Source organism: Phacochoerus africanus, chromosome 10 (assembly GCF_016906955.1).
Source record: "Phacochoerus africanus isolate WHEZ1 chromosome 10, ROS_Pafr_v1, whole genome shotgun sequence".
NCBI lineage: Eukaryota > Metazoa > Chordata > Mammalia > Artiodactyla > Suidae > Phacochoerus > Phacochoerus africanus.
The window spans coordinates 121,423,375-121,448,747 of record NC_062553.1 but is presented as its reverse complement, the minus strand read 5'-3'; the positions used below and the strand labels follow the sequence as shown (position 1 = coordinate 121,448,747).

The 25,373-nt window shown below is 38.3% G+C and overlaps 1 protein-coding gene across 1 annotated transcript in view; it reads right to left on the bottom strand.

Annotated features, from left to right (window-relative positions):
* Positions 1 to 1,459: 1,459 nt before the first annotated feature.
* The window catches only part of EIF4E (eukaryotic translation initiation factor 4E), a 51,124-nt gene continuing 27,210 nt past the window's right edge, over positions 1,460 to 25,373 (bottom strand). The window contains exons 2-7 of the mRNA XM_047798645.1: positions 21,007 to 21,113; positions 11,957 to 12,052; positions 7,747 to 7,810; positions 6,966 to 7,079; positions 5,168 to 5,307; positions 1,460 to 2,554 (exon numbers count right to left, since the gene is read on the bottom strand). Of these exons, the coding sequence (XP_047654601.1) occupies positions 2,440 to 2,554; positions 5,168 to 5,307; positions 6,966 to 7,079; positions 7,747 to 7,810; positions 11,957 to 12,052; positions 21,007 to 21,113 (636 nt within the window). The 3' untranslated portion in view covers positions 1,460 to 2,439. The remainder of the gene's footprint in view (positions 2,555 to 5,167; positions 5,308 to 6,965; positions 7,080 to 7,746; positions 7,811 to 11,956; positions 12,053 to 21,006; positions 21,114 to 25,373) is intronic.

The following is a 25,373-nucleotide window of genomic DNA, read 5'->3' as shown; positions in this document are numbered from 1 at the left end:
TACAGTGAACTACTATTCATCCATTAAAGATTATTTTAATTCTCTATTATGAAAATATATTTATTTACAATATCCTATTGGACAGAGGAAAAAGTAACTTAGAAAATCATGTAGAATCTAATCTTATATTTAGAAAAGATACTAATCAAGTTAGAAAATTGGCAGGTCATTGTGATACTTAATTGGCATTTGCCAAAACTGACTCAGAATCATTCTTCCCACCCATATGAGGGGAAAAAAACTTAAAACTGATTGTGATTCTAAGATGGTAGTGATAAGGATAATAAAATGCTATAAATCTGGGTTTCTAAAAATTTAGAACTGTGTACATTTAATGGTTTATTCCTCCTCTACCCCCCAACGCTGGCACTTTTTAATTCTAGAGTTAAGGAAATAAAGCAGTAATTTCTAATAGATATATTCCTCCAATGCCACCCTTTGCCCACACCCCACCACCACTTTTAAGGAAGCTCCTGAAGTGCTCACGTCTACATATATCAACAAAGACAATAAATCACATTAACCAATCACCCAAGCTTAAACAACAGCTATTATTAGGTACAGTATATTGAGCTTATCAACACAAAAGATTCAGTATTTCTAGAATACTGAACAAGGGGTGTTTGTCGTATTGATAGTACTCAGATGGTAGCTTGTGGTACCCTTTAAACTGTTGAATTCTTCAATAAAATCAATACTATTAATTTCATGTTTATTTAATACAGGGTTTTTGTCAAGCTTATCAGTTTTAAAATGATTAATTCATAATCACCATCTAAAGACAAAATTTCCTCTCAACTAATGGTTTTTATTCTACCTATAGTTCAGCTTATCCTTTTGTCTACTATATAGCTATATTTCATTTTATAGGATCTAGAATATACAATTATGTATTATGGACAACTGTTTTCAAATGATGCCTACAAAGAGATCAAGTTTTCAAGTTTACATAAAACCATACTACACCAATTAATCATTATAAGTACAAGTCTTTATAACCTGTTTATTCCAATTCTATTTAGACAGCAATACTAACAAAATTCTTAATGCATACGCCCCCACCACCTATAATTCTTTCCCTATGCTATCATTTTGACACAAAAAAAATCTTAATTCAGCAACCAAGTTTTACAACTACTATTTTTACCAATCAAATGGTGATACACCAAGGTTGCAATTCTCATGAGTTTTAACATATTGAGTACATTATTTACCTAAGACTGAAGGATTGCGCCTTACTTTATAAAAAACAAAGATAGCCACATCCATTTAATTCCATATATATGATGCTACCTATTCAATTTATTAAAAATTGAAATAACATAATCAAACTAATGCTCCAAACTTATGCTGTTCACGTGGAAGACACTACAAGAGAAGATATAATAGAGACTGCCTTGCAATAAGGAGTACAAATTCCTTCTAGAGATGGAGAAATAAAAGGACAAATCTAGTTGTCTAAAAGACAATTCACTGTACACATTTTATTTACAGTTTTGTACACTGTCTTAATGTGAATGGGACCGCTTCTCTACTTGAGCCATTTTTTAACCAAAGCAAAATAACCTAAGTAATACAAAGTGTTAAAATACAGCATAAAGATACAAAAACAGACATACTAATTCTAATTAGGAATGTAATTATGATGTTACATTTTTTTATAATCCACAATTATGTTTAGGAAATCACACAAACATAGATCACTGATTTGAATGAAATGCATAAATTTGTAGCAAAGCTTTGTAGTTACGAAAAACCAAAAATATTACCAAAGAATGCATAAAATTAATGTTTATTCCACCTTTGTGTCATATTCCTGGATCCTTCACCAATGTTACATTAGGCAAAAAAAAACAAAAGCAAAACAAATGAAAAACTGAAATCAGAATCACTAATGTTATCAAGTAGGGAAACAAATAAATTAAAATCTAGCAGCCATCAGCAAGAGTACAGCACAGACAATGCTGTAAAAAGAAACAAAGAAAATTGCTAGAAAACTGTATGCATCATACTCTTTCAAACCAGCAAAATATGCTCCTGCATACAATGGAACATGAAAAGAATCTATCTCCTAGAAGGTATAGAAATGCAAATTCTTTTTTTAAATACTGTGAATGGGTCAAATGTGTCTGTAATGGTTAATTCTACTAAGCTAATACAGAGTGGGCCAGGAATACACTTACGGATTCTGGGGGCGATGTGTACTGTAATTCTTTGATTGGGACAGTGGACACTCTAGCCAAAATTAAAAAAAAAAAAAAAAAAAAAACACAGAAGTACAAGACAAAGGCGAATGAGACTTCTCTTATATCTTAGCAACATTTAGATGGAAATCAAATTTAAATGCAGTCCACTCTGCTTTTGAAGAGGCTTTGGTTCAGCTCCCAAATCTCGATTGCTTTACGCAGTCTCCTATGAGAATACTCAGAAGGTGTCTTCTTAAACAACAAACCTATTTTTAGTGGTGGAGCCGCTCTTAGTAGCTGTGTCTGCATGGGACTGATAACCAATCACTATCTTTGGAGGAAGTCCTAACCTTTCTTTGTATACCCTCCTAGAAGAAAAAGAAAAGAAAGCAGCCATTAATTTTTATTCACACACCCCAAATTCAGTATTATTACTCTTTCTATATGTTGAAAAAAATACCCAGACTAGACAGTGAAACATGAAACTGCACTCTTTTCCTTTTAGCAAGATTTACTCTCCATTTTCACAACAATCTTGGTTAATCACCAATACTTGAGAGTCTACTATGTATCAGGTACTGTGATTAGTAAATTAATAATAAGCAAAGCAAGGATAGCCCTGGGCTTATGGTGATTATAGTTTAGAGTACCTGATTATTATTATTATTATTTTTGTCTTTTTGCCATTTCTTGGGCTGCTCCCGAAGCATATGGAGGTTCCCAGGCTAGGTGTAGAATTGGAGCTGTAGCCCGCCGGCCTACGCCAGAGCCACAGCAACGAGGGATCCAAGCCTCAGCTGCAACCTACACCACAGCTCACAGCAACACCGGATCCTTAACCCACTGAGCAAGGCCAGGGATCGAACCTGCAACCTCATGGTTCTTAGTCGAATTCATTAACCACTGCATCACAAAGGGAACTCCTAGAGTACCTGATTATTTACAAACAACTGATCACAAACACATATGGTGAAGCCATATTACATGCATAATTAACTAGGATGCTAATTAATTAGTATGATTCCAAGACATTTTATTCATACTCTACCCTCCAGAAGATTTCACTACATTCCCTTGAATAAAGTATCTAAAAATAATTTTACGATAACTAAAACCACAACTATTACCAAATTTATATTAGGATATAACATATTACCTTCAATTACATTTAATCATTAGAAATGTCAAAAAGCAAGAACACTGAGCCATGCAACTTAGAAGGGTGAAAAAAATGTTTCCTTGAAATAAACTGAAGTCAAATGTTTTATAAAGATTTCAAAAACTTTTAGGAGTTCCCATCGTGGCACAGTGGTTAACGAATCCGACTAGGAACGATGAGGCTGCGGATTCGATCCCTGGCCGTGCTCAGTGGGTTAAGGATCGGCATTGCCGTGAGCTGTGGTGTATAGATCGCAGACGTGGCTCGGATCCCACGTTGCTGTGGCTCTGGCGTAGGCCGTCAGCTACAGCTCAGATTAGACCCCTAGCCTGGGAACCTCCATGTGCCGCGGGAACGGCCTAAGAAATGGCAAAAAGACAAAAAAAAAAAAAAGATTTCAAAAACTTTTAATATTGACACAAATGCAAAACTTTCAGAGTAAAGAAATTCATACTTAATTACTTTAACCCCTTTTTCTTTTTCTTTTCTTTTTTTTTGTCTTTGCTATTCCTTGGGCCGCTCCCGCGGCATATGGAGGTTCCCAGGCTAGGGGTTGAATCGGAGCTGTAGCCACCGGCCTACGCCAGAGCCACAGCAACCGCGGGATCCGAGCCGCATCTGCGACCCACACCACAGCTCACGGCAACGCCGGATCGTTAACCCACTGAGCAAGGCCAGGGACCGAACCCGCAACCTCATGGTTCCTAGTCGGATTCGTTAACCACTGCGCCACGACGGGAACTCCCACTTTAACACATTTTCAAAAAAACAGGATACCACCACAATTAACAAGTTTTGATGCTGACAGGAAGATTAGGAACATAATGACAACAATAATCACCTTCCTCTTATATACAGAAACCCTCTGGAGATTGAAACCTGGAAAATCCCTACACCTTTTAATTCAGAAAGGAATTACGTTCATAGGACAATTCGTAATGTTTGAAAAATTAATATACACAGGGGCAAATTAAACATAGTGTGACCTATGGCTGGTACTTAATTTTAACACAAAATTTAAAGTCCAATTTTACTAATTTAAATGTCGTAAAAAGAAAATCCTAGTTAACAATGACTGACATTTTGGGGGGGGAAATGCAATTTTTACAAACAGTAATATTTGCCAAAAAAGTTTAAAAATTACACGTGGGTTTTACATATGGACAAAATCAAGAGACCATGAGTTAAATTTCAATTAAAATTTTATGTACAGTGTACACAAAAGCATAAAATACACATACAGTATGTGCCAATACTCACCAAATTATTGTGTATTATACAGTTAACACTATGATTTTAAAGTAGGAAAAAAAGAAATATTCTCATTTGATAAATAAATAAAATGCCACACCCAAAACAGATTGTTCTGGTGATTATACACTTCATTGGTAGGAAAAAAATTTTTAGGGAGTTCCCGTCATGATTCAGTGGAAACGAAATCTGACTAGCATCCATGAGGATACAGTTTGAGCCCTAGCCTCACTGAGTGGGTTAAGGATCCGGCACTGCGGTGAGCTGTGGTGTAGGCTCGGATTTGGCGTGGCTGTGGCGTAGGTCAGCGGCTACAGCTCCAATTGGACCCCTACCCCTGGAAATTTCCATACACTGAGGGTGTGGCCCTAAAAAAACAAAAAAAAAGAAAGAAATTTAGAGAAGTGAAAAAATTATGAACAAGACACTGAATTCCAATAGAGGACTCAAGATTATAAAAGTGTTCATAAAAACAAGGAAAGTAATGATCTAATAAGTTACACACTATTTAAAAAGTACTTGTTTTAAGTTATCTATTTTAAAAGAAGCACACAAAAACAGCAAAACTTACCCTATATGTGTAACAGCATCTCTGTTTTCACATTCAGTAGTCCATATTGCTATTTTATCACCCTTAGCTCTAACATTAACAACAGCTCCACATACATCATCACTGTAGTCATCAAAAGATTCTCCAATAAGGCACAGCAGCTTAAAAGAAAAGGCCCAATCCCAAATTAGGTTCAACAGATTTTAAACAGTTTACTAAGCTGCAACTGTCTCATATATTTGTATATATACGAAACTGAAAAAGTTTTTAAATCAACAGCTGTCCTTTTGAATATCAAAATTATATTTATGTACATAGTTCTTAGTCCTGGCTCTTGAAAAATTCGTCAATTTGTCTAATACCAAGAACATTAATAGTTATGTTAATTTTTTCAAAGCAAACCAGGCAACTGATGTCAGGGCACATAAAAGGTGAATTATTTTATTAATATTTATTTGCTCTACTGTTGCTTATACTTGCCAGCAAAAAAATATTAATGGAGTAACTGAAATAGCTGGCCATGGATTAAGTGAATTTTATTCTTGTTGTTTTTCTTGAACATTTCCTAATTTTGTAAAAAACCATGGTAAGTATATAACATAAAATTTACTATTTTAACCATGTTTTTTTGGCCCCACTGGTGGCATATGGAAGTTCCTGGGCCAGGGATCAAACCCACACTACAGCAGTAACCAGAGCCACAGCAGTGACAATGCCACATCGTTAATCTGCTGCGCCTCCAGGGAATTCCTTAACCATGTTAAGTGGCCGGTTCTGTGGCATTAAGTATATTCATACTATACCACCATCCATCTCCAGAAATTTTGTCATCTTGCAAACCGAAATGACTTTTAACATAGAATTCTAACATGATATGTTTATTGATAATCTCTCCCCAAAGCAAAATTAAGTTTCTTCTCTTAAAAAAAAAAAAAAGAAAGAAAGACGGAAAAAAGAATGCCATTCATTCAAATACTTCTTATTACTTGACTTAGTAAATGCTAACTACAGGGGTTCCCATGTGGTTCAGCGGGTTAAGAACCCAACTAGTATCCATGAAGATGCACGTTCTATCCTTTGCCTCCCTCATTGGGTTAAGGATCCAGTGTTGCTGCAAGATGTAGCATAAGTAGCAGACATGGTTTGCATCTGGCATTACTATGGCCATGGCGTAGGCCAGCAGTTGCAGCTCTGATATGACCCCTAGCCTGTGAACTTTCATATGCCACAGGTGCGGCCATTAAAAAAAAAGAAAGTGCTAACTATAAGCCAGACACTTTCAAGTGCTAGGGATATAAGAGAGTATAATCCATACTCCTAAAAGCTTGGGGTTTGAAATTTCTCACTAGAGAAAATGCCTGTAAGTTCCTATTTAATAAATGTAGTATGAAGCCAAAAGTTCCAAGTTACATCACAACATATAAGCTCAATGATATCAAGCTATAATTTAACTATTTCCTTCATTGATCTAAAAAGTTTAGTATACAAAGCAATACTCTAAGGATTGTAAAAACTGACATCATATAAAATGTGAGAGGTTCTCTAATTTTGAAGTTAATAAAATGATGAGGATGAGCTTTTATTGTGGAAGTTAAGTCAACTCCCAATCACTTTCTGGATTTGTAAATGTGGCAGGGGGTTTCACTGTACTAGTATGTAAAAAGTATACAAGATTCACATGACAAAACTAAACTAAGTGTGTGCCTATTAGATTTTAAGAGTGGGCATCCTTATACTCTTGATTTAAGTAACCAACATAAAATGCAACATAAATTAAGTCTCAGCATTCCAAAACAGCTTTACAATTTTAAAACCTTACTGTCTCTAGCCAAAAGCGATCGAGGTCACTTCGTCTCTGCTGTTTGTTCAACGTAATTAGCCATCGTCCTCCTCGTTTGTTTTTCTCATCTTCCCACATAGGCTCAATACCATCCTACAAAGTTAGGGAGACAACGATATAAGAGACTATTGTTAATTTAATTTAAGAGATCATCACTAGAAACAGCAAGCAACGATCCTGCTAACTTTTTACTTTACTTCCATGTAACTATTACTGATATAACGGGGAAAAAATACACAAGACTTAAAGCCAGAGGCCTGGATTGCAGAATAATAGAGTCCTGACTTACAAGCTATCAAACTTTGAGTTTCACTTAATTTGGAGGTTCTAAAACATTCTGAGGAACAAACACCTTCGAGAAGCTATACTCAGAAAATACACACAAAAAACTGCAATTTCAGAGTGCTAATGAATGCACCTGCTACATCATCTGACAAAACTCAAATATCTCAAGGACCCACACACAGGTTAAGAATTCCTGACAAACTCCAGAGCTGATCTATTCAAATAAATAAAGAAGAGACTGGATTGGATGATTAAAGTTCTCTTCAAAATCACTCACAGTATGTGCCCATACAGTAAGATTCTCATCTAATTGCAAATATTTATATTAAAATAGGGCAAAATATATTTTTGCTAAAACCTGGTAAAGATAATTTATTCTGGAGCGTTAACTATTCTTAAGTTTACAGCAAGTTTTTTAATGAATAACTGAATGAGCCAGTCTTACAATAAACATGAAATCACCAATCAAGCATACCTTAAAAAGTGAGTAGTCACAGCCAGGCATTAAATTACTAGACAACTGGATATGGTTGTAGAGACTAGGTAAAAGAAAAGGACAATTATAAACATGGAATATGTAATGCACAGTTTAGGTACTTACACATACATTCAGAGAGTATGACTAAAATAACAAGACAGAAGCTCATATTTACTTTTCTTTCTGAGTCAGCTTCTGAAATGGACCAAACAGATCTTAATAATGGTCACCTTTAAGAATCAGCAATTGATAATTTTCAAGAAAGTACTGCTAAAGATTTTATTCTGACAAAAAGTATATTTTGATGTATTAGTTAACTTAATATACACATATGTATATACAAGAAACTGAGAATAGAGGTATGGGGTGGCTTTAAGTAGATGAAAGAATTCACGAGGCTAATGAGAATTTTAAACACACAAAAAGACAAAACAAGAGAAAGAAAGACAAACTTCCTGACCATTGGAATTACATGACTAAAATAAGTCAACATTATTATTCTTGAAAGTATCCAAGAGTAGAGCAGATCAATGGTTCCCGAACACCACAGACCATTACTAGTAAATCAGCGTAATAATCTTTTAGGGAGCTTTTTAAAAAATGCAATGGTTCCAGGCCCTGCTTCTTAGGATTCTAAATACAGGGTGGAACCAAATAATGTGTATTTCTAAATGATTTCCCAAAAAGCAATGTAACAGATTAACATTTGGGATGACTTCGGTATTTCACTAGCCTTAAAGGAGGAGGCTAGATAGATCATTTGATCTCATGAAGTCTATTACAGTAAAACTGTTGCAAAATTGACAATACAGTAAGAATACTTTGCCTATCTCCAACATCATAGAGAAGTAATGATCTTAGCTATATGGACTACTGGCCATGGATGGTGCTATTATTCTTAGGTAAAACTGTCTTAGTGTTTTTTTAACCCAGTCTACAAATATTTCAAGCATTTTTAAGAGTCTGGCATCCTTTGGATCACATCCACAATATAACAACAAATTCAATTTGGGTGAGATTGCATAAGACAGCATAAGGTTTCCTGGATTGTTCTACTTAATGGTAATTCTTCTCAAACTACATTATCACTAACAGCTTCCACTAGGCAGTATTACGGATCTAAATACCACAGAATCAGCACCACCACCTTTATAAAATTATTAGATAGTGTGGAAGTGACCTTGCTCAATGGCAATCAAGGTAGAAAAGACAATGCTTCTTTCTGCTGTCTCCTTTCTTCTTCATCATATGCCAAGGTCTCTTGGAAAGTTCACAATGAGAATTTGTAATGGCACATTTAAACAGAATCCTAACAATGCAGACAGATTGGCTAAATCAAAAAACCCTCAATGGCTGTTGACACTAAATATAACCCAAAAAAGTAAGAAATTAGAAGTGACTTAGGGAGTCCCCATCGAGGCTCAGTGGAAATGAATCTGACCAGCATCTATGAGGACACAGATTCGATCCCTGGCCTTACTTACTCAGTGGGTTAAGAATCCCTTGTTGCCATGAGCTATGGTATAAGAGCAGACTCAGCTTGGATCCTGAGTGGTGTAGGCCAGCGGATACAGCTCCAATTTGACCCCTGGCCTGGGAACCTACATATCTTGCAAGTGCAGCCATAAAAACACCACCAAAAAAAAAAAAAGTGACTTACACAGAAAGCTTAAGAATTTATCTCTAGGAGTTACTGTTGTGGTGCAGTGGTTAATGAATCTGACTAGGAACCATGAGGTTGCAGGTTCGATCCCTGGCCTCGATCAGTGGGTTAAGGATCCAGTATTGCCATGAGCTGTGGTGTAGGTCGCAGACACGGCTCGGATCCCGTGTTGCTGTGGCTCTGGCATAGGCCGGTGGCTACAGCTCCAATTAGACCCCTAGCCTGGGAACCTCCATATGCTGCGGAGCGGACCAAGAAATGGCAAAAAAGACAAAAGACCCACAAAAAAGTGACTTACATAGAAAGCTTAAGAATTCATCTCTAGGAGTTCCTATTGTGGTGCAGTGGTTAACGAATCTGACTAGGAACCACAAGGTTGCAGGTTCAATCCCTGGCCTCGATCAGTGGGTTAGGATCCAGTGTTGCTATGAGCTATGGTGTAAGTCGCAGACGAGGCTGGGATCCTGCATTACTGTCGCCCTGGCATGGGCTGGCGGCTACAACTCTGATTCGACCCCTAGCCTGGGAACCTCCATTTGCCGCAGGAGCTGCCCTAGAAAAGGCAAAAAGACAAAAAAATAAATAAAACCCAAAAAATGAATTTCTCTCTAAATTATGGCACAAAAATCCACTAAGCAATGACACTGCTTACACTTAACTGAAGTAGGGGGTCAGACTGTAATTAGATGCCCATTTAGAAACATTAATTATGTAAACTGGCGAAAGCCAAACAAACTAGGTATATGCAAATCTTCATCAAAGTAGAATGGTTCAGGATCCTTGCTCTTCCTCCTCCACAGGAGACTGGAGACTTATTTCTTAGAGAACTCTTGAATAAATAAAATTAGAGGAGTTCCCATTGTGCCTCAATAGTAATGAAACCAACTAGTATCCATGAAGATGTAGGTTTGATCCTTGGCCTTGCTCAGTGGGTTAAGGATCCGGTGTTGCTGTGATCTGTGGTGTAGGTTGCAGACACCCAGGCTCAGGATCTGGCATTGCTGTGGTTGTGGCACAGGCCGGAGGCAGTGGCATAGGCTGGCAGCTACAGCTCCAATTTGACCCCAAGCCTGGGAACTTCCATATGCTACAGATGCGGCCCTAAAAAAAAGTAGTTCCCATTGTGGCTCAGTGGTAACGAATCCAAATGGTGTCCATGAGGAGGTGGCTTTGATCTCTGCCCTTACGCAGTGGTTAAAGGATCTGGCATTGCCACGAGCTGTGGTGTAGGCTGCAGGTGTGGCTCGGATCCCAAGGTGCTGTGGCTGTGGTGTAGGCCAGCAGCAGCAGCTCTGATTTGACCTGGCAATTTCCATGTGCCGTTCATGCGGCCCTAAAGAGACAAAAATAAAATAAAATAAAATTTTAAAAAGACACACTCGGAGTTCCTGTTGTGGCTCAGTGGAAATGAATCCGACTGGAAACCATGAGCTGTGGTCTAGGTTGCAGACGTGGCTCAGATCTGGCGATGCTGGGGCTGTGGTGTAGGCCAGCAGCTATAGCTCTGATCAGACCCCTAGCCTGGGAACCTCCATATGCCACAAGTACGGCCCTAAAAAGCAAAACAAAAAAAAAAACAAAAAAAAGCAAAAACATAAGAGACATACTCAATCAACTTTGTTTTTAGAGAATCAATATTCCAAAGCCTCTTGAAAAAAGATTTCACTATTTTAAATTATATTTTGGAGCCATGCAAAGATTTAAGACCCCCCCAAATCTTAACTTTTTGCTAAATGTGAAATGAAATCTCAAAAATGTATCAATTATTCTTCTTAAAGTTGATCATAAAGTATAAAACAAATAAACTCTAATCACAGACACTGTCATGCTTTGACAAACGTCGAATTTTGACCAATTCAGTCTTCAAAACCTCAGAATCTCTGTCACGAGATATCCAGATGTTACACTTAAAAGAATTTGCAGAAATGAGAACCTAACAAAGTTCTGGAATGCCCAAGAATAGAGCAAATGTGTCTAGGCGACCAGTAAAGGGGACAAGCTCCAAAAAGCTGTCAAAAGTTCTAGGGACAGGGAGTTCCCGTCGTGGCGCAGTGGTTAACAAATCCGACTAGGAACCATGAGATTGCGGGTTCGGCCCCTGCCCTTGCTCAGTGGGTTAACGATCCGGCATTGCCGTGAGCTGTGGTGTGTGTCGCAGATGTGGCTCGGATCCAGCGTTGCTGTGGCCCTGGTGTAGGCCGGGGGCTACAGCTCCGATTAGACCCCTAGCCTGGGAACCTCCATATGCCGCGGGAACAGTCCAAAGAAATAGCAAAAAGGAAAAAAAAAAAAAAAAAAAGTTCTAGGGACAATGGAAGATTCTCAGGGAAAGATATCTCTAAACAAAGAAAAAAAAGAATAGGCAGAGATAAAAGATGACAAAATGGAAGCTTTCTAAAACTGATGAGGAATAATCACCAATTTAAAGTTTTGAGAAGATGGACAAACAGGTGAATATTAAGTGTTCACCTTATCCTTTATTTTGTGAGTGCAACTTAAAAAGAATAATTATAATAAAACAAACATCCTAAAATGGTTACTTACGCCCAAAAGTCTTCAACAGTATCAAACTTAGAGATCAGCCGAAGGTTTGCTTGCCAAGTTTTGCTTTTATCATTTTTAAAAAACCAGAGTGCCCATCTAAAAACAGAAAAGTCAGTGTCAAAAAAAAAAAAAATTAAGTTCTACATTCATGTTCAAAGCAGTGTTAATTCATAATAGCCAAAAGGGGGAAGCAATCCAAGTGTCCACCACTGTCAGATAAATGGATGAATAAAACATGGCATGGAATATACCATGGAATATTAAACAAACTTTAAAAGGAAGGAAAGTGTAAATGAAATAAGACAATAAAAAAAAAAAATACTGTGTAATACTACTTATATGAGGCACCTACAGCAGTCAAATTCATAGAGAAAGTAGACCGGTGGTTGCCAGGGGCTAAATGGTAAAGGAATGGAGAGATGTTGTTTAATGGGTATAGAATTTAAGTTTTTCTGCAAGATAAAAAGAGTTCTGGATATTGGCTGCACAACAATGGGGATGTACTTAACACTACTGAACTGTACATTTAAAAATGGCCAAGATGGGGAGCTCCCATCGCGGCACAGCGGAAACGAATCCGACTAGGAACCATGAGGTTGCAGGTTCGATCCCTGGCCTTGCTCAGTGGGTTAAGGATCCGGCATTGCCGTGAGCTGTGGTATAGGTTGCAGATGCAGCTCAGATCTGGCATAGGCCGGCAGCAACAGCTCCAATTGGACCCCTAGCCTGGGAACCTCCATATGCCTCCGGTGTGGCCCTAAAAGGACAAAAGACAAAAAACAAACAAACAAACAAACAAAAACACTAAGATGGTAAATTTCATATATGTTTTATCAGAAAAATAATTTACTTATAATAGCAAATAATGAGTAGTTTTCCCTATTTCTTTCATTTAAAAAGTATGTAGTTTGTACTTACTACATAAGTCTCTGCTATACTTAGATACCCACTGAGGATCATCCCACAGGGAATTCACAATAAAGCTGTAGAGCGACAAATATTAACTGCTATGATAGAGATAATTCAGCACAGTTACTTAAGAAAAACAGAGCAGGACACTTAATTGGAAAGTAGGGAACAGGAGCTGAATTTACAGAGAAACAAGAGAGAAATGAGAGCACTATGAATATGGGACTCACACAAATGGAAAAATAATAAAGGGATTAACTGAGTAATGCTATCATGGAGATATTCTGAAATAATGCATACCAGTTTCTATATATCTGTATACACTTTTTGTAACTTTTGTTAATTAAGAAGTAACTTTTGTTTAAAAAAAAGTCTTATTCTAATACTTTCAAGATAAACTGATGTCACATCAAAGTTATACTTAAATGTAATCATCCCAATGATTCATCTTCAGTAAAATTCTATTTTCTGAATTACCATACCAACTCAAAGGGAATTTCAATTATCCAATGATAAAAATGTTATATGAAGACAGATTTCCATATAGACATTTTATATTAAAGCTTAATAATCTCAAAGAGGAGATACATTTCAATACCTACTTGATAATTTGTATTTGTCAACCCACTATCAAGGAAAAGTTTTTTTAAAAAAGCAAAAGCAGGGAGTTCCCGTCGTGCTGCAGTGCAGTGGTTAACGAATCCAACTAGGAACCATGTGGTTGTGGGTTCGATCCCTGACCTTGCTCAGTGGGTTAAGGATCCGGCATTGCCGTGAGTTGTGTAGTAGGTTATAGACACAGCTCGGATCCCATGTTGCTGTGGCTCTGGCGTAGGCTGGCGGCTATAGTTCCGATTAGACCCCTAGCCTGGGAATCTCCACATGCCGTGTGTGGGAGCAGCTCCAGAAAAAAGGCAGCAAAACAAAAAAAGACAAAAAAGCAAAGGTAGAAGAGTTCCTGTTGTGGCAGAGCAGAAACAATCTCACTAGTATACCCGAATATGAGGCGTTGCTGCAGTTACAGTTCCCATTCCACCCCTAGCCTCGGTCCCACCCTAAAAGGACAAAAAAAAAAAAAAAAAAAAAAGCACAGGCAGAAAAACTTTTAAACACCCCCCCACACACAAACTGTCAGGTACTGTACTCTAGATTTCTAAAGTTAATTCAGTCTTTCCTCAAAATATGAAAAATAAAACTATCATTTGAGGGAGTTTCCATCATGGCTCAGCAGAAACAAATCTGACTAGCATCCATGAGACACAGATTTGCTCCCTGGCCTTGCTCAATGGGTTAAGGATCCGGTGTTGCTGTGAGCTGTGGTGTAGGTTGCAGATGCGGCTTGGATCCAGAGTTGCTGTGGCCATGGTGAAGGCCAGTGGCTACAGCTCCAATTTGACCTCTAGCCTGGGAAACTCCATATGCTGCAGGTGCAGCCCTATACAAAAGACAAAAACACTACTATTTGATCCAGCAATTCTACTTCTGGGCCTTTATCTGAAGAAAATGAAACACTAAATTTAAAATTTAAAAGATATATGCACCTCCATGTTTATTGCAGTTTTCAACATCTAAGACATGAAAGCAACCTAAATGTCCATCAAGGGATGAATAAGAAAATATGGTATATACATTTAATGCATTGTTCATATCATAAAAAAATAAAGAAATCTTGCTGTTTGCAACATGAACAGACCCTGAGGACTTTATGCCTAATTAGACACTAGACAGGAAAAATAAGTACTGTATGCTCTCACTTATATGTGGGATCTAAACAAACAAACCACCCCAAGTTCACTTATAGAGAAAAAAATGGTGGTTCCCAGAGGCACAGGGGTGGGGGAATGCATGAAGGGGGTCAAATGGTACAAACTTTCAGCTGTAAAATAAGTCCTGGGGAAGTAATGTACAACATGGTGACTATAGTTCATAATTCTGCACTGCAAATTTGAAAGTTGCTAGGAACTAAATCTCATTTTACCTGAGGCTTAATAGTGTTTTGAGGATTTTAATGTCTCGTCATCGGTGAACTTCCACAGGAATCAACATTTAGGTGATTAATAACAAACACTGTATGATTAACAATATGATGAGGAGAGCTGAAGCAGCTCAGATCCTGTGTTACTGTGTCTGCGACCTACACCACAGCTCATTGCAATGCTGGATCCTTAACCAATGAGAGAGGCCAGGGTTAAAACCCAAATCCTCATGGATACTAGGATTTGTTTCTGCTGAGCCACAATGAGAACTCCTGAAAGTTATTGTTTTGAAACCCTATAAAGAAAAGTGCCAGTATTTGGAAGATCTGTAAACTCACAAAACCAGTATTTTCCAAATGATCAGTACTGTACAAAATCATTATGGGAAAGATCTGTTCCAAATGCAAAATAGATCAATTGATTTTAATATAACAGAGTAGAAAAACTTCTTGGATATAGTTTCAGATTCTACATTGCAACTAACCTATAAGAAACACAGTATGGGGAGTTTCCTTTGTGGCTCAGTGGTTAATGAACCTAACTAGGATCCATGAGGATGTGGGTTCGACCCCTGGACTCATTCAGTGGGTTAAGGATCTGGCGTTGCTGTGAGCTGTGGTGTACGTCACAGACTCAACTTGGATCCCATGTTGCTGCGCCTGTAGTGTAGGCTGGCAGCTGTAGCTCTGATTCAACCCCTGGCCTGGGAACCTCAATATGACACAAGTGCAGCTCTAAAAAGTGAGGAAAAAAAAAGAAACAAACAAACACAGTATCAAGGGAAGGAGATATCCACAATTATTTTATTTTATTTTTTTATTTTTTGTCTTTTGTTGTTATTGTTGTTGTTGTTGTTGTTGCTATTTCTTGGGCCGCTCCCGCGGCATATGGAGGTTCCCAGGCTAGGGGTCGAATTGGAGCTGTAGCCACCGGCCTACGCCAGAGCCATAGCAATGCGGGATCCGAGCCACGTCTGCAACCTACACCACAGCTCACGGCAACGCCGGATCGTTAACCCACTGAGCAAGGGCAGGGGCCGAACCCGCAACCTCATGGTTCCTAGTCGGATTCGTTAACCACTGCGCTACAACGGGAACTCCATCCACAATTATTTTAAAAGGCTATCAAAATTTCTCCTTCCTTTTTCAACTATGTACCTGTGTGAGGTTGTATTTTATTTTTATACTTTCTGTGAAAAACTTATACCCAAAACTAATGCAGAAGCAGCTATAAAATCCAGCTGACTTCTATTAAGTCAAGCACTTAAAAAGATTTACGAAAATGCCAATCTTCCCACTATGTATTTCTTATTTTGAATATATACTTTTAATGGCCACACCCATAGCACATGGACGCTCTTGGGGTCAGGGACTGAATCCAAGCTGCAGCTCCCACTGTGCCAGGCCAGGGATCAAACCCTTGCCTTCACAGCAACCTGAGACCCCACAGATGGATTCTTAACCCACTGTGCCACAGTGGCAACTGTATAAGTACATTTTTTGATTCATTAAAAACATTTAGGAGTTCCCACTGTGGTGCAGAGGAAATGAATCCAACTAGGAACCATGAGGTTGCAGGTTCAATCCCTGGTCTTGCTCAGTGGGTTAAGGATCTGGCATTGATTGCCATGAGCTATGGAGTAGGTTGCAGACGAGGCTCAGATCTGGTGTTGCTGTGGCTCTGGCATAGGATGGCAGCAACAGCTCCAATTCTAGCCTGGGAACCTACATGTGCCGTGGGTACAGCCCTGAGAAGACAAAAAGACAAAAAAAAAATTATGTTAACAAGCAATGACTTATTTTAAGTACATATGTAACTTTACTATTTTTCAGGTTTATTTTCTAATTCAGCAAATGGAAAAAGATAAAAATCTACATAATCAAAGCACTGGAGAATCCTCAAAAATGAGGATGAGACCCAGAAAATTTGATTAAAATAAAATATAGTGAATTATTAAAATAAAATAGAGTAAATGTAATATAGCCATATAAGAAACTACCACTCGGCTATTAAATAGGATAACTGTGTGGGTAAAATTCTCCTAAGATCGACATGAAACTCAGAAACCATGGAGGAAAAGTTGGTATTTGATTACATGAAAGTCAAAAAACTCTAAAATAACACAATTCCACTGACAATATTAAAAGACAAATGATTTGGAAACCCATTTTCAACCTAACCCCTTGGATGAGTTAGCATCCCCAATATACAAAGCTTGAAAATAAACCTGAAAAGATAACCCAAAAGAAAGTAAAATAAAAGGACTGAAGAGACTGCTCACAGGTAAAAGCACAAACAAGACTGTTCCGAAATTATTTTGAAACGTGAATAAGAGAAATACAAATTTGGGAGTACTCATTGTGGCTCAGAGGTAATGAACCCGACTAGTACCCATGACGTTGCAGGTTTGATCCCTGGCCTCGCTCAGTGGGTTAAGGATCTGGCGTTGCCATGAGCTGTAGTGTAGGTCAAAGATTCAGCTTGGATCCCTTCATTGCCGTGGCTCTGCAATAGCTACTACACGGCTATTAAATAGGATAACTGCGTGGGTAAAATTCTCCTGTAGCTCCAATTCCACCCCTAGCCTGGGAACCTCCATATGCCACGAGTGCGGCCCTAAAAAGCCAAAAAAAAAAAAACCCCTAGCCTGGGAACTTTCATATGCTGCAGGAGCAGCCCTTAAAATTGAAAGAAAGAAAGGAAGATTGATTTAAAACATTAAGACATTGTTTTCACAAATCAGACTAGAACCAATCTGACTGGCAATTAGATTTAAAAGATTGATGGTACCAGTTGACAAGGATATAGAAACCAATAACTCTCAAACTGTGGTCTAAACTGCTAAAGGAGGATTATTTGGCAGCATCTACAAAGGCAGTTAAAAGGTAGTCTTTAACCTAAGAAATATGAAATTTTACCTTATAGATATAGCCACACAAACTGTAAAAATATGTAAGGACATAAACATCATAGCACTGTTTGTACGTAGAAAAAAATCCCATATACCCATTAATGTAAAAACTGATAAAATACATGACTGGAGTTTCCATCGTGGTGCAGTGGTTAACGAATCCAACTAGGAACCATGAGGTTTTGGGTTCAATCCCTTGCCTTGCTCAGTGGGTTGAGGATCTGGCATTGCCATGAGCTGTGGTGTGGGTCAAAGACTCGGCTTGGATCCCGCATTGCTGTGGCTCTGGCGTAGGCCGGTGGCTACCACTCCAATTAGACCCCTAGCCTGGGAACCTCCACATGCCGCGGGAACGGCTCAAGGAAAGGCAAAACGCCAAAAAAAAAACCAAAAAACAAAAAACATGACTATATATTTATCTAATATAGGATACTAGTTTATGAGCTGAAATCTACACATACAAACAAAAAATTCTACAGTATGGCCACCTGTATAAAAAAGATAAACATGCATTGGAGTTTCCGTTGTGGCTCAGAAGAAGCAAAACCGATTAGGATCCATGAGGATGTGGGTTTTATACCTGGCTCCACTCAAAGGGTTAAGGATCTGGTGTTGCTGTGAGCTGTGGTGTATGCCAGCAGCTGCAGCTCTGGTTCAACCCCTAGCCTGGGAACTTCCTAATGCCACAGGTGCAGCCCCCAAAAAAAGTGAAAGGAAAAAAAAAGAGAAAGAGACATGCATACTGAGGTTTTAGGAAAATACAAACCAACTTTTAACACTATTCTGGGGTGTAGATAAAAACAAAATGGGGAAGAAGAGATAAGAGGAAAGCAGAACTTTTACTTTATATACCTTGTACCCCAATGATTTAATCCTTCCTGTAATAATTACAGGGTTTTTAAAAAGAAAACATAATATATTCTGCAGTATTTACAAAAAATAATGATGACAAAACTACCAAAATCTGAACCAAAAATATCTTTGAATAGTTTTCCAAATGATATTAAAGAAATAAAATTTATAGAGAAAACTGAAATCCTCATAGACTTCATTTCAGGATTTAATCAGTTTGTTCACTGAAGAAGACACCTTTCAGGAATCTCTTGTCAAAGTTCATTTAATTTATGAGGAGTATACATGCCTTGATTACTTCTCCCCACAATAACAACAACAGTAAGAACTGTGTTCACAATCAGAAGACACAGTTAGCTTTTTATATGATAATGAAAAAACGAAAAAAAAAAAAAAACTTTAAAGGGTTTGGTACTGCTATTAGGTTGAACTGTATGAAACTGCCACTAATCAACTGTCCAACTTACTACTTCTGGCACAATGCTTTCCCGAAGCAGTATTTTTTTTTTATCCTTTATGGACTATTGGACCTTTGATAACTTACTCACTAGCTTACAATTCCTATTGTCTAGAAAATAGATCTGCAGAACCATGGGTCTTCTACGAAAAAACTACTTACACATTTTTGGACTATTAGTTCAGTAAGTCTACCATGATAGTGAAGAAATGATTTAAAAAAATATATATATATATATGGGCCATAAAGGGACAACACATTTTTCAGATAAATTAAACCAAGTATATACAGACTTGTGGGTGTTTTTTGTTTTGTTTTGTTTTGTTTTTTGTTTTTTGGACTGTACTTGCGGCGTACGGAAGTTCCCAGGCTAAGGGTCAAATTGGACTTACAGTTGCCGGCCTACACCACAGCCATAGCAATGAGGGATTCGAGTGGCATCTGTGACCTTCACCACAGCTCACGGCAACACCAGATCCCCGACCCACTGAGCAAGGCCGGGGACTGAACCCACATCCTCATAGATACTAGTTGGGTTTGTTTCCACTGCACCACAAACGGAACTCCAGACTTGTGGGATCTTAAGTAAAGAGAGTAAAAGGCCTGGTGGTGGGGAGGAAATGAAAGGAGCTGTAGTACTTAAGAAGCCTCAGAAGTTAATTCCAATTTACTTTCCTCCAGATTCTTACAATGTTTCTGAGTTGCCATTTTCTTTCCACCATCAGCTCTCAGTGACTTCAGTTAATTTTCATTACATAAACCAGAAAGAAAATTAAATAAAAACACATACTGGGAAGTGGCAGGGTGGAGACAGAGAAAAGCATATACTGAACCATATTACAATGTAACTATGAAAACTTACCTCACCTTAAACTCTCTTTTCTTCTCTTAACTTCTCTTAAATAAAAACTGACCCACCTCCAGACTCCATAGCTCTTTCCTCCTTCACAGGCTAACCTGAAACCATCTATTCCTGCTCTATACATTAGTACACTTTCTATTCACTCTTCAAATTACTCCAATCTTCTTCCACCTACTAAACTTTCTCCAACATTAGCAAGGATTTGGCATTCAATCCAATGAATATTTGACTCTTTTGTGGCACTGAAGTTATTGACCATCTTTTTCTAAAAAAAAAATAATTTTCCTGACCAGCACACTCTGTCCTACTTTATACAGTTTATATGTCTATACCCTTTATAGGCATTTTTGCTCAAAAAAAACCCCTATGTGAGAGTTCCCGTCATGGCATAGCGGTTAACGAATCCGACTAGGAACCATGAGGTTTTGGGTTCAATCCCTGGCCTTGCTCAGTGGGTTAAGGATCTGGCATTGCCACGAGCTGTGGTGTAGGTTGCAGACATGGCTCGGATCTGGCGTTGCTGTGGCTGTGGTGTAGGCCGGTGGCTACAGCTCCTATTAGACCCCTAGCCTGGGAACCTCCACATGCCTCGGGTTAAAAGAAAAGACAGAAAGACAGAAGAAAAAAAAAAAAAAAACAAAACTCTATGTGGAGTTCCCCTTGTGGCTCAGTGTGTTAAGGATCCAGCCTTGTCATCAATGTGGCTCTGGTCACAATGTGGCTAAGGTTTGATCCCTGGCCTGAGAACTTCCACGTGCTGTGGGTGCAGCCAAACCGCCCCCCCCACCCGCTGATGTGCTAATATTCTAAGCCTCCGTTGTGAGTCAAGTTCACTTAAGAGAACTTATTTACTACTGTGGTTTCAATTACCAATAACCAGTGAATTTCAAACCAATACTTCAAAGTCCTACTTTCTGAGCTCAAGATTCACAAATAAAACTACTTGGTAAACATGGGTCATCCAAATGAAAATGGAATCGACCTATCTAAAACTATTCTCATCTAACCTTTCCCTCCAAACCTGTCCCATTCACCATTTACTTTGTTGCCTAAGTCAGAAAACCTACTTGTCAAAAAACTTACCTGTTTTGTAAAGGATGTTTAATATAGTGTTCTGGGTTAGCAACCTCCTGATTAGATTCTGTTTTCTCTTCTTCTGTAGGCGGGGGATTAGGAGTAGGGGTGGTTTCCTGTTGGAAAATAATTAAACATTATAAATTTTTTAATGTGAATAAATTTCTTAATTTATATGACAGCAATAACTCTAAATAAATTTGAACCAATATTGTCCATATCGTTTTTTTAAGGAGAAGGAATTACAGCAAAAGCTTTTGATTAAACAGACAATCTCTGAAGAAAGCACTACTAAAAAGACAAAAAAAAAAAAAAAAGGCACCAGACCATTCTGGCATCTCTCCACTGAGATGCAAAGAGTTTAGTTTCTCTAATTCAAAAATATAATGATAATATTTTTCATATACTGTTATCTTCTTACACATTTTAATATCAGAAAAATTGTGAGAGGAGTTCCTGTCGTGGCTCAGTGGTTAATGAATCCCACTAGGAACCAGGAGGTTGTGGGTTCGATCCCTGGCCTTTCTCAGTGGGTTAGCGATCCGGTGTTGCCGTTGAGCTGTGGCGTGGGTCAAAGACTCGGCTCGGATCCCGCGTTGCTGTGGCTCTGGCGTAGGCCGGTGGCTACAGCTCTGATTAGACTCCTAGCCTGGGAACCTCCATAGGCCGCGGGAGCAGCCCAAGAAAATGGCAAAAAGACAAAAAATAAATAAATAAATAAAAAGATTGTGAGAGACAATGCAAAAAAGTTGGGAAAATCAGGTATCTTTCTTAACATACAATTAAAGGGCTATGCATGCTTTCTGGGGAGGGGGTTAAAGTTTGGAAGTGCAACTAATTATAGTACAATGACTTAAAAAAAAAAAAAAAACTTTATCAAGCCAGTACTACACAGGTCCTTGCCTTCATGTTATACCGTTATGACACATGGTAACTTAAAAGTTCAGCAACTTCTTTCTCAATTTGCCCTAAGGAAAAAAGCTAGACATTGGCTTGAACTTAAATCTTCTTCTAGGTTACACATAATACTGTCATCTAAAAATGTCAAGGAAAAAAAGAAACGTGGGAATAAGACGTGTTCTCCACATTACTACTCCACGTAGTTCTTTACCCTATTTTAAGCTGGTATCAACAAAAAGGTGGTTAAGAAAAGGGCTGAAACAAAAGCTGATACAAAAAACGGGGGCACTGCAACAAGGGTGTGGATATCAGATTCAAATCAAGCCAGCAAAACAACAGATACATTGTCACATTAACAACACTAAGCAAATCAGAGATGAATAATCTAAAAACAGCCCTCAGGGAGTTCCCATCAGGGCTCGATGGTTAACGTATCCCATTAGGAACCATGAGCTTCGGGTTCAATTCCTGGCCTCAATCAGTGGATTAAGGATTTGGGGTTGCCATGAGCTGTGGTGTAGATCGCAGACGGGGCTCGGATCCCGAGTTGCTGTGGCTCTGGTGTAGTCTGGCGGCTATAGCTCCAATTGGACGCCTAGCCTGGGAACCTCCATATACCACAGGTGTGGCCCTAGAAAAAGACAAAAAAATAAATAAATAAATAAATAAATAAAAAGAAGAAAATAAAAAAAGACCTCAAACAAAAACAAAAGACCTCAGAGAAGACACATTTTATAAAATACATTTTTCTTATCAACAAGACACTTCTAGGAACTACTTTTTCACTACCCTATGAAGTCAGTCATAGCAGGGGCTTTATCTTGATTTTGCTCACAATTGTAATGTCAATGATCACAATGCTACACCCAACAGAAACTTAACTGAATAAACTTAAATGTTTACAAAGACTAGTTAAGGCCCTAAAATTTATATATAGTAGTAGCCAATGCCTTAAAATTAGCAACCATTTGTACAAGCATTTTCTCATCACAATTTAAGTCTTCAAGTAGATGGTCATTACCAAATAGCATTCCTTACTCTACTAGCTTAAAATTAATGATGGTCTCCACACAGAGGCAGTCTGAATGAATAGAGACAATAAGGGACAGTAAGGTACTGACAAGGCAAGTGGATTTGGGGAACAGGGTCCCAGAGAAAAGTAAACTGTAGAGGGAACTTCAAAAACACATGGGGGAAAAAAAAACCCTCACAAATCCTTGGCTGTGACTTAGTCCTAAACTTAGATGTTCAGAGTGCAATTCTGGGTGGTCTACCAGAGAACAGCTGAGCCAAGATTTCAGAGGATGAACAGCATTAGGAAGACCAAGTTCAGACCTAGCCAGAGTGGATGGTTGAAAATCCTCAGGTTTCAGATGAAATCCTAGAAAGGTCATGTCCTAGGAATTAGGTGAAATACACATACCTAACAAATTCTAAAACTAATCCTTGGCAGGATCAAGGCAATCTATTGCTAACTATCTTCAAGAACAAAACTCTACACTCTTCAGAGGAAAAACATAATCCTGAGGCTCTATGAATATTATCTGTAAGACCTAACAAACAATCAAATTACTAGACATGCCAATAATGTTTTGTTTTGTTTTTTTTTTTACCAGCAACTAATGATGAAGAGATTAGGAGTTCCTTGATGGCCTAGCAGTTAATAATCTGGCATTGTCACTACTATGGTGTAGGTTTGATCCCTGGCCAGGAACTTCCCACAACATGGGTTCAGCCAAGAAAAAAATATATATATCACTTCCAAAGGAACAATAAGAATAACTGGTAGCGTCTCAACAGAAATTTTGGAAGCCACAAGACAACAGAATAACATCTCAATGCTGAAAGAAAAAACTGTCAACTTAGAATTAAGTGCCTAGGAAAAGTTATTCTCCAGAAATAGAGAAATAAGGAAACATTTGCACAACACCAGAAAGTCCAAAAAGAGGAACACTAAAGAAAGTCTCAGGTTAGAGGGAAAAGCTCCCGGATGAAAGCATGGAAGTACAAAAAGAATGAAAAGCACAGGAAAAGTTAAGAAATACTGCCAATTCTCTTAACTAAAAGACATACTCACAAGCTCAAAATTCTCATGGCAAACTACTCCTTCACAGCATTTGTTTACATCTTTACCTCAGCAGCACAAAAAAAAACAGCTCCTGCATACTGCTCCCCTAGTACAAATTTTCTCAGGTCATATATTGCTATGGCCATCTACTTATTGCAACAATCCATTCTTAATCAGTAGAAATTGTACACCAAAAAGTTTACCATCAATCATTCACTCTGTATGCATCTTAATTCTGCAATTATGTTGTAAATATACAAAATATATTTGTAAAAATTCACAAAGGAAATTTTTTGAGACTATTGACAAAGGCCTCATTACAAAATCATTTCGGTAATTTCTCTCAACTTATTATTAAAATCTCTTGACTCTGATACAAATAATCAAGATGCTTTCTTCATTATTTTCAACTTAGATAAAGCAAAAGTAATAGCCATGTAGGATGTTCTTTTAAACTCTCAGGTTAATCCATGGCAGTTGGCTATTCTATAGGTAAATTCCAATCCCTGTATCTTTGGAATTTATGGTAACATACAATGAGAAGTACTTTCCCGAAAGATGGCCATGATGCATTAAATTTTTCGATCAAAAATGACCTTTTAGGGAGTTCCTGTCGTGGCTCATTGGCAACAAGCCCAACTAGTATCTACGAGGACTCAAGTTCTATCCCTGGCCTCGCTCAGTGGGTTAAGGATCCAGCACTGCCATGAGCTGTGGTATAGGTCGCAGACGCAACTCGGATCTGGTGTTGCTACGGCTAGAGTGTAGGCAGGCAGTAGGCTGGCAACTGCAGCTCTAATTACACCCCTAGCCTGGGAACTTCCACATGCCTCAAGTGCAGCCCTTAAAAAAAGAAAAGATGTTAATTATGGACATATGCCAACTAAGAATGAAGAAGTATATTTTTATTTTTACTTATTTATTTTTTGTCCTTTTGCCATTTTCTGGGCCGCTCTCACGGCCTATGGAAGTTCCCAGGCTAGGGGTCGAATTGGAGCTGTAGCCACCTGCAGAATCCGAGCAGCATCTGCGACCAACACCACAGCTCACGGCAACGCCGGATCCTTAACCTACTGAGCAAGGCCAAGGATCACACCCACAACCTCATGGTTCCTAGTTGGATTCATTAACCACTGCACCACGACGGGAACTCCAGAAGCATATTTTTAAAAGAACTGTAACAAAAATATTTTTAGGTCATTCCTCAGTTAATCAGTTAAGCATATACCTCAACTAACTATAACAAATCCCCTAAATTATTCATTAGTTGTCCTAATTGGCTAAGCACTTTTTTTTTTTTTTTGGCTGCACCTACAGCATGTGAAAGTTCCCAGGCGAGGAGCTGCACCTGCACATGGCACCAACCCAAGCCACTGCAGTGACAACGCCAGATCCTTAATCCACTGTA